Raw genomic sequence first — 9,464 nt, 5'->3', positions numbered from 1 at the left:
GTTGTATGCATAGACAAAGATTATGAGTAACAACAACCATCTCTTAAAAACAACTCACTGAATAAATTAGATGTCTGCCATTGAGTCATTGTTAACTTTATAGAAAGACAGAAGTGCTATTTAAGTATTTTTTGGAGCATATCATTCTGGGAAGCTGAACGTGAGTGCAGGGTAGAAATCGCTACTTGCAGAATATAAGCAGTGACCTGATTATCAATCTGAAATTTAAAAAGTGAAAACTGCGCAAGTTTTAAGTAAACACAACATTCCATGATGATGCTTAACAGTTTAATAACTAATCATTTATGAACACTCTATACAATAAAGCCAAGATCAGGCACTAAAATATATTCCTTTTTAAAACATAGGTTTGCATTTACCAGAGAAGACATCATCTTGTGACAGTCAAAGGAAAATATACTGAACACGATCAACAGGCAGTAATGCTCTCATTTTAAGTCAATTGAAATTTTTACAAAAAATCTGGAAAAACAACTGGAGGTAGCATTCATTTGATTATCAGAAGCTGAGAAACAGGAGTACAAGATGCCTTTATAGGTCTGAGTATGGAATTAGGAATGTGGTAAATATAAACTAAACGGTCTTGAAAGAAAATAAACACAGGGAATCCCAGTAGATAAACCCTAAGTAATTAATAAAGTGAGGAGACGCTCAATTTCTAAGGAAATTTGGGCACAGATGTTTGCTCCGTAAGGCACTGGAGGGCTCTGTGACCAGCATAAGTCACGCTATTCACAAATCTGAAAAAAACCAACGTGTCAAAAATATGTCCTTAGACAAAACTGTTCTGCTGGGGGTGTGGAGCATAACAGTAGGCTTCCAGGAGATAAGACACCACAAGGGTTTGAGAAGGAAGACTCTTAAAAAAAAAAAAAGGAATAGTCAATAGAAAGTTACTGAACAATTTAATAACAAGTCACCTGAACAAATGATCAATACACAGAAAATGGTGGTTAAATTTTATTTCTATTTTGCAAGAAAAAAGCATGAGCTGTAGTACAAGAGATTTGGTTTCAATATAACAAAGTCAGTTTCAAAGAACAAAATCAGCCTGGAGAATCATTGATATTAAGTAATGAAATAGGATTCAAGGGATGGTGCGAGAGAGACCTCCAAAGACTAGGGTCAGCCCCTGAAACGCTGACTGAAGGCAAGGGAAGGCTCGAGAGGGCAGTTTAGGTCCCTGCCAAGTTCTCGAGTTACTTTCTACAGGGGACACTATCTGTACACCACATACCTACTGTGAGACTCGCATCCCCTCTGGGGTTATCAATTACTCACATAGTCCTCCTGCTAAAGGGAGGCTTGCAAGTGGTTCATATTCTACCCTCACATGTCACAGCATCCACTTGGGCTCCAAAATGTTCCAGAGCACATGGAGATTCTCAGAAATCTTACACAATTTTATAAAATAGAATTGATAATACTTTGGAGAAACGTTATTGATTAGATTTCCTTTATCAGAGCAGCCAGGCTTAAAATGTATTGCTTATACTGTACTGTTTTAATGACATTCCATTTTTATATTGGCATGCCAGTTAAAAATTATGAAATGGTATGTTATTGTGGGATTTTGTTTAAATTCTAGAAAAACTGAAAGACATTTTTTATTCAATTTAGCTAAATCTGAGGTCACTGAGCATAGGTGATTTTTGCATTTCTCAAAGGTTTAATAAACAAATTACTCTGGAACACTAAATCTTGGGAGAATTCATAGATGAGAGCAGGAGATTTAAAAGACATAATTTCTTACTTTTTCCACTTCAAAGGGTAGCTTGAGTGGATGATTAATCTTGCATTTCTAAATTCAGTTCCTAGATATTTTGAAAACTACCGTGAGGCTTAATAATTCACTGTAAAGTATCTGTGGTTTACATGCTGAATTATCATGTCAAGAGTTTTTGGTTTACTGTTATTAATGCAATATGAAAGGGACCAATTCCTAAAATCAAATGCATGGATCCTTCTGCTGAGAGCACATACAAAGAGAAAAGTCAAAGCTGCACTAAACACGGTAAAGCTATCTGAGTAGGAAGCGAAAGATTATGGAATTAGGTACATGTATTTTACACTGTACATAAATAAGTCTTTCAGTCCTAGAAGCTCACCTGAATCACTGAGCAGAGAATGCCTCCCCACATCCAAACATGTCTGAGCTCTCCAAGGATTGAAATGATCTCGTATTTTCACTGTTCATTAGTATAGCACCCATTTAAGAGCAACTATTTATAAGTACAGTGATATTTCAGAGAATATAAAATGATAGAAGGAAACAAAAAGTCCTTTGTTTACAGCCAAGATGTACTTGTTTGGAACAATTATTTGGAAGAAGCGTCACAACTGTTTTGAATGGCAAATGTCTATAAAATGTAGGGTCTGTAGTATAAATGATTTTGATACCTTCCTCTGAGAGACCAAAATGAACAAACAAACAAAAAAAACCACGCCGTATGTTCTACAACTCAAATAAATCCCCAAATTTCTACTTCCACTAAAATATTTATTTAATTGATGATTTCTTACAGAAATAAATAAGAGCTTTTCTTCTACTATAGATATATTTATATATGTGGGTGTATATATATATATATAATATATATTTTTTTTTTTTTTTACAAAATTGAAGCATATCAAATTGTTTTCCCTAAACTTTTGCTCAAAAAGGAATACTAGGAAACAAACTTAAATACTGAAAAACGCTCATCATTAAATTAAAAACACGAGCCTTCTGAATCTCAGCATGACAGATGAGTTAGAGAAAGGACACGAGATCTGGAGGCACAGGACCTGAGCTCCACTGCTTAACTTGCTACGTGTCATAGGCACGTTTTTCAATATTTCTGAACCTCGGTTCTTTACCTATAAAACAGGAATCATATTAATTATATCAACGTCACAGGATTGTTGGGCAAATTAAATACGTGAATGTACAGGAAAGCTCTTTATAATATGTAAAGAGCTACAAAAATAATAGTTCTGTTTAATTTCATATAAAAGAATCAATGCATATCTCCCTCCAACTGAAGAATAAGCACCAAAAATGTGTGTGTTTTCTTCAGCTGAGTTATGTCAAACCTCAAGTGGGAAAATGCACCTTAACTAAGCACCAAAGCCTCTTGGACAAATGTGATCCAGGGGGTATTTCTATTACAGTTTTCTGGGTAGCTAAGTAGAAGCTAATGAGTCCTGAGGGTCATTTAAAACTTTGAAGGCTCGAAGAAAACAAAACAACATTTGTATTGCATCAAACAACTAGAATACAACAAGCTACTCCTTAGTTAGCAATTTCAAAGTCCATTAATTCTTCACAGAAGAAGAAAGGCTAGGTTATTATCACTTGCAATTATTAGCTTATGTAAATATGACATTCTCTCGTTCCAAAGATAAAATACTAGTCCTTGAGAGAAGTGTTAGTGAAATAAAATAACAAATCCTATCATAAATTTAGACATTAGTGGTTCAAAGTGTAGTTACACAAGAACAAGAGAAATGAAAAGAATGCAAGACATCAGTACAATAATGATTAAAAAAAATCTTCCATATTTCCATATTGATACAAACTAAAATTATAAAAATTGCAATATTTACAGATATATCAATCTTAAAACATGTAAAAACAATAATAAGAAAAATTAAAGATAGATAAATCAGTTTAGATAATTTTAAGGTAAACATTAACACGCTTAACACTATTTACTGCTTACACTGACATTACTTAACATGTAATGGAAACATGAAAAGTGTTCAGTGTTTCAATTTTTCGTAGCGAGATACAGAAAAAAGAAATAATTGTCTAATATTAATTTATTGTTAGGAGTTGTATTACTGCTAATTTACTATGTATGTAGTTACAGTCTAAACCTTCTCAAATCACTAGGAGATAATATAATTCATCATCAACCTAAGATATTACTACTAAAAATTGGTGAATCATGTACTAAAGATACTGGAGGCCTTTCCAAAAATGAGATTCACATTGTTTGAATATACCAGGTCATATAAAACTAGGTTAGCATACTTTCTCTTATTCCAACTCTTTAAGACTGATCTTATCAAAAGAAAAGTACATATTACCTCTCTTCATTCCCTCAGATATAGATATTCTGTGGAACAAAAATAAATATTTTATTAGGAGTGAAAAATTAAAAATCTTCATAGATCTTTTGGAAATAGCATATTCAAAAGGACTCAATAACTACTGAGACACTGTACAACTAAAAAAGTAATAAATTCATTCAACTATGAATAGCATGTACTGACATCTACTGGATATTTTACTTACAACTTTGCTCTTACAAGCTATGAAATTTTTGAAATACATCGAAATTTGCAGATTGAATCAAGTGTAGTTCATTCAAGTTCTTCGGTTTCTTTGGTAAATAGATCTGCCAGATCAGCCACGGTCCAGACGGAGGCCTCTGAATGCTTCGCAGATGAGTTTGTGTGACTGAGGATTTTCCAAGCGAGCAGAGTCGGAAAGAAACCCCAAGGAATTAATGATTATATTTGTCTTCATACTGTTCTAGTCTTAAGTTCTAGTCCCTACATTTTTGTAACTGAGCCTTAAGAAACTCCCAGAAGAAAGTAGGTGATGGGATCATTACTGCATCTCTTAAAATCAGTGAGGACCTGTAAACACTATTTTCAGGCTTAGTCATAAAATGTTTTTTCTCTAAACGATTAATAAAACAAAGAAACAAAAGCCCTGCCAACTGCTACTAAGGCTCTCACCTTATAAATTACCTCCTTGCTATCTAAAGTTAATTTGTTTCGAGAGCATTTCAACAGCTCTTCTAACTGCTGTTTTATTGAGGCAGCTTAAATATTATGCTGAATTCTGTTCAACAACATCAACAACAAAAGCCGTCATGTTTGAGGCAAAAAACTCCTGTGGTAACCTCTTTCCTTCCCATAAACCACCAATGGAAGACAATTTCTAGTTTCAAATTGCTTCTTTGCTCTCCATGCAAACTCCCCTGAGGAAGCAATCCCTTCTAAGGAAATCCTCTCTAATGTGAGTATCTGCCAATCGTACCTCTCTCAAAGGATGCGGTAAGGCATTCGTTTATGTTTTCAAAATGACTTTAAAGAAAATTATGGAATAAATATTAGGAAGTTTGATGATTCCAAAGTTGAGTTTTTAAAATTAAGGCTGTTTCATTCTTTTTGCTTTTGTTCTGCTATTGGAATGAACACAATTGCCAGCTGAGTTTTAAGTTCAGATCTTCCTATTTACGTGTGACTAACATACGTGAACAATGCACGAAGCAACACTGTAAGTTTCATTTTACAGGTATCAGACTAAGGTTTTTGTTAGGCATGAAGATGGATTTCATTTAAAAAGTAATCCAAAGTGGCAAAGAAATGAAGGATAGTTTAAATATTTTTATATATTACAATCCCTAATAATAAATTAAGTCAAATATAGAATGTCCGGTGCATTCATTAGAACATTTTGGATAGGTAGAATGTCATACCTTGCTTTTAAAAAGTATTTGCACTTATATCTTTTGGTTGCATGAGTGGTCATCAAAGTGAAAAGTTCAAAACACAACCCTTACGTAAACAGGAAAACTTCCCCACTGACTTGCAGGAACTGTCACCCACCTCCTCTCGGCAGTCTTCAGCATTGCTTGCATTCTTTCTTCTATTGTTGCTTTAATTAAGAATCTGTGTACAATAGTAGGTCTGGAAGATACAACAATTATAAGTTTAAAAACATGTGAAACCAAATGAAAACAAACCATTTATTATACGTTAATGTTTATCATTCTGTTGGTATCCACCATGGCGGGTACTAACTCGGGGCAGTGGCAGTGCAGCTGAGAATAAAATAAACTGTTTAATCTCAGTGAGCTACCATTCTAATGAGGAGAGACATACAACAAACATATAAACAATTAAGATATTTTCAGGTACAGATATTGCCAGAAGGAGGCCGATACGTTAGTTAAAACATGGCTGGTGAAGGAGGAACGTGAAGAGCATTCAAACAAAAGAAATAGTAAATAAACGCAAAGTTCAAAAGGAAGAGAACACACCTGGCACAATGTTCGAGAAGCAGAAAGAAGGCTAGCATGGCAGAAGCATACTGCAAATGAGGGGCAGAGAGGAGAAAGTGAGATTGGAGAGGTGGGAACAGGTCAGATCTTTGAGCAGACAGGAGGGCCTTGTAGGATATGACAGGAATTCGGATTATGCTGCGGATATAACGGGAAGCCGTCAGTGGGTTTTCTGTGTGATTTGAGTTATACTTGATGATACCTGAGCAATCCCTTCAGCTGCTTTGTGGAGGATGGACTGTTAGGCAGAAAAATGGGGAGACCTGGCAGCCAGTTAAGAAGTTCTGCAGTGGGCCAGGTAAGAGGGTTGGACTGTACCGTGGTTGTACTGGCGAAGACAGTAAGCAGTCAGTAAATCTGAAATATCTTTTGGAGGCAGAGCTGACAAGACTTAAATAATGGTTCGGATGTGAGGTATGAAAGGAGAAATACGGAAGAGTCCTAGATTTCTGGACTAAGGAACTACAGATGACAGTGCCACATTATAAGATGGGGAAGGGTGGTGTGGGTGGGGTGCAGTAGGAACAGTTTCGTTTTACCCATGATAATACTGGGTTTTCTATTAGATAGGCATCCAAAGGAAGTGTAGAGTCCATAGATACAGGTGTAGGCTAGAAGTGGATGTATGCATCTGGTACAGGAGTGAAGGGGACATGTCCAGGCTGGGGGACATACATTTCAGAGTCATCTACATAAAAATGCTGCTTAAAGCTCTGGGACTGGATAAGCTCATCTAGAGATGACAGAGAGAGGAAAAAGAACTTCTGAGGACCATGTTAAGAGGTAGATCATTAACACCACTGTGGGCCTCATTTCAGTGGCACAGTGAACACCCAACCAGGAAGGCTGAGCACGGAAGGTAAGGAAGTGGAGGGGAAGGTGGACTGTAGGTGACTGAATTTTCTTTTTAAGATACAAAAAATTAAGATATATTTATGTGGTGATATATTACAAGAGGAACATCCTTGAAAATATGGGAATTGATGGGATATAGGTCAAGTGAGATGGCTGGCTTTTGAAAGAAAAGGGACACTTCTTCCACTGTAATAAAAGGTAAGGAATGTACCGTGCCTTCCAACCTGTTAGTACAATGAACTATCCATGCTCCTGTCTAAAACCAATCTCTACACTGAGTATGAGACCTCCTGCCTACTCAAGGACCTTGTTCCAGCGTTTTCCCCAGTCTCGTTTCATTAGTTTTTCTGTCTCTAATGACTCATTCTATTATTTCTCCCATATGGGGGGAAAAAACCCCCCAAAAAACCTACTTTGATCTCATTCTCTACCCTTTCTGTGTTCTTTGCAGCAAAACTCAAAAATACTTGTCCTACCAACTACATACAGGCAGCAGCAACACATGGTGGTTAAAAGCATGAACTGTGGAGGCAGAAAGGCTGTTTGAAACCTGCCACCACTTTTACTAGCCATGCGACCTTAGGTTACTTAACCTTTCTCTGTCATATAAGTGTTTGTTAATAAATAAATAAAATCCTATTCTCTCCTATACTCACATCAGGCCATTGCCTCCAGCTCTCCACCTAAACTGGTTTCAATCTTCATGTTGCTAAATCTAATGGTCAATTCTCAACAACTCCGTGACATTTGGACAGTACATGACACAGCCGATCATATCCTCCTCTTTGACTTACATTCTTTACTTGGCTCCTAGGGACACTTCTCTCTTCTGGTTTTCTTCCTAATGCATTATTTGATCTTTCTCTGTCCCCTTTGCTGGTTCTTCCTCTTCTCCCGGAGCTTTTAACTCTGGTGTGCTCTAAAGTTTAGTCCTTCCTCTCTATCTACACTCGCTCTGTAGGTAATCTCATTTTTATGTCTCATGACTTACAAACACCATTATATGCTGGTGACTTCTCTAGCCCAGGTTTTTCTCCTGAACTCCAGACTTCTAAATCCAATTACGGAACAGAAATCTCCATTTGGATGTCTAATAAATTCTCAAACTTATATCTAAAATAAGGTTCTATTCTTTCACTAAATCTGCTCTACCTTGTAGTCTTCCTCAACTCAACTGAAAGCTACTTCATCCTTCCAGTCGTCTAGGCCAAAATCCGTGGTGCTAACCTTGACTCTCACATGCCACATCCAGTCTGTCCACAAATACTATTGGTTCTACCTTCAAAATAAATCCTGAACCTGACTACTCTCAACATTTCCACTGCTGTTAACATGGTCCAGGTCACCTTCAAATCTTGTTGGAATTACTGTGATAGCCTCCTAAGCGGCCTCCCTGCTTCTACTCTCCCTTGCTTCCCTTCCCCTCAGGCCCAAACAGAGCACTCAGAATAAGTCTTTCAACGCTTAAGTTAATCATGTCACTCCTCTGTTCAAAGCCTTCCAATGGCCTCCTGGGCCCTATATAATACCCCTCCCCCTCCCGGCCAAGCTCTCTGACTTCATCTCCTACTTCTCTCCTCTTTGCTCTACTTCAGCAACTCTGGCTACTTGCTACCCCTTAGACACACCAGGCAGACTTCTGACTTATGGCCTTTGCACTGAGTGCACTGTCTGCCTAATTATCTGCATGGCTTTATCCCATTTCTCAACTCCGTTCAGATGTTACCTTCACCGTAAGACCAGCCATGGCTTCCTGCCCAGCCACCTGCACTCTAATCCTTACCCTGCTCTACTTTTCCAGCTCCTGACACTACTTACTACCTTTATTTTTTACCATCCATCTGCCTCTCTATCAACCTCTTACAACTAGAATTTAAGCTCTATGAGGGCATCTCAAGTACCTAGATTAGTGCCTGGCAAACGGAAGGTGCTCAGTAAAATTTTACTGAATGATGTAGATATCAATACAGACTTGTTCAAGTTGGTGATGTAAAGAAGAGCTACTTCTAATCTGATTGTATCGTTTTCTCTGCATGAGGCAAGATCATCGTCAGTGGGGAGGAGAATGTAGAAGATTCGATAATCTCATCAGAAAGCAGAATAATCTATTTACTAGGGAAGCACAGGAGGATTGTCGAGTAGTAAAAATGGCCTTTTTAGACTTGCAGTCTTAAGTCTTAAGACTTAAGACTTGCAGTCTTAAATCTAAGAAGAGTCCAGTGCATGCTTTAGAAAACACTGATAAGATAGGAAGTCAATGTTTAAAAATATAAGACAAAGTCAAACACACACACACCCACCCAACACACCAAATAAGACTTAAGTGCATTTTAAAGGCTACTTGGCAGTATTTTAGAACAAGCTTGCATTTATTACAATTATATTACTTTGTCATATTTTGCAAAGGGTTTGTTAGATGAACATGTGTCTTTGTTGCTTAAAATTAAAAGTTACCATTTGTTCTCTTAGCTACCGCTTACACAGCAGTCCATATTTCTGAGTATGGCACAGAAGACTTCATTTCCT

The 9,464-nt window shown here is 37.0% G+C and overlaps 1 protein-coding gene across 1 annotated transcript in view; it reads right to left on the bottom strand.

The window, feature by feature from the left end:
- Positions 1 to 967: 967 nt before the first annotated feature.
- Positions 968 to 9,464, bottom strand: part of SHPRH (SNF2 histone linker PHD RING helicase) — a 78,242-nt gene continuing 69,745 nt past the window's right edge. Inside the window, exons 28-29 of the mRNA XM_023528330.1 lie at positions 5,629 to 5,709; positions 968 to 4,468 (exon numbers count right to left, since the gene is read on the bottom strand). Coding sequence (XP_023384098.1) covers positions 4,372 to 4,468; positions 5,629 to 5,709 — 178 coding nt within the window. The 3' untranslated portion in view covers positions 968 to 4,371. The remainder of the gene's footprint in view (positions 4,469 to 5,628; positions 5,710 to 9,464) is intronic.

The sequence above is a fragment of the Pteropus vampyrus genome, unplaced genomic scaffold, assembly GCF_000151845.1.
Source record: "Pteropus vampyrus isolate Shadow unplaced genomic scaffold, Pvam_2.0 Scaffold24, whole genome shotgun sequence".
In the NCBI taxonomy this organism is placed as follows: Eukaryota; Metazoa; Chordata; class Mammalia; order Chiroptera; family Pteropodidae; genus Pteropus; species Pteropus vampyrus.
Note: the sequence above shows the minus strand (reverse complement) of the source record. Positions and strands in the feature narration are given on the sequence as shown.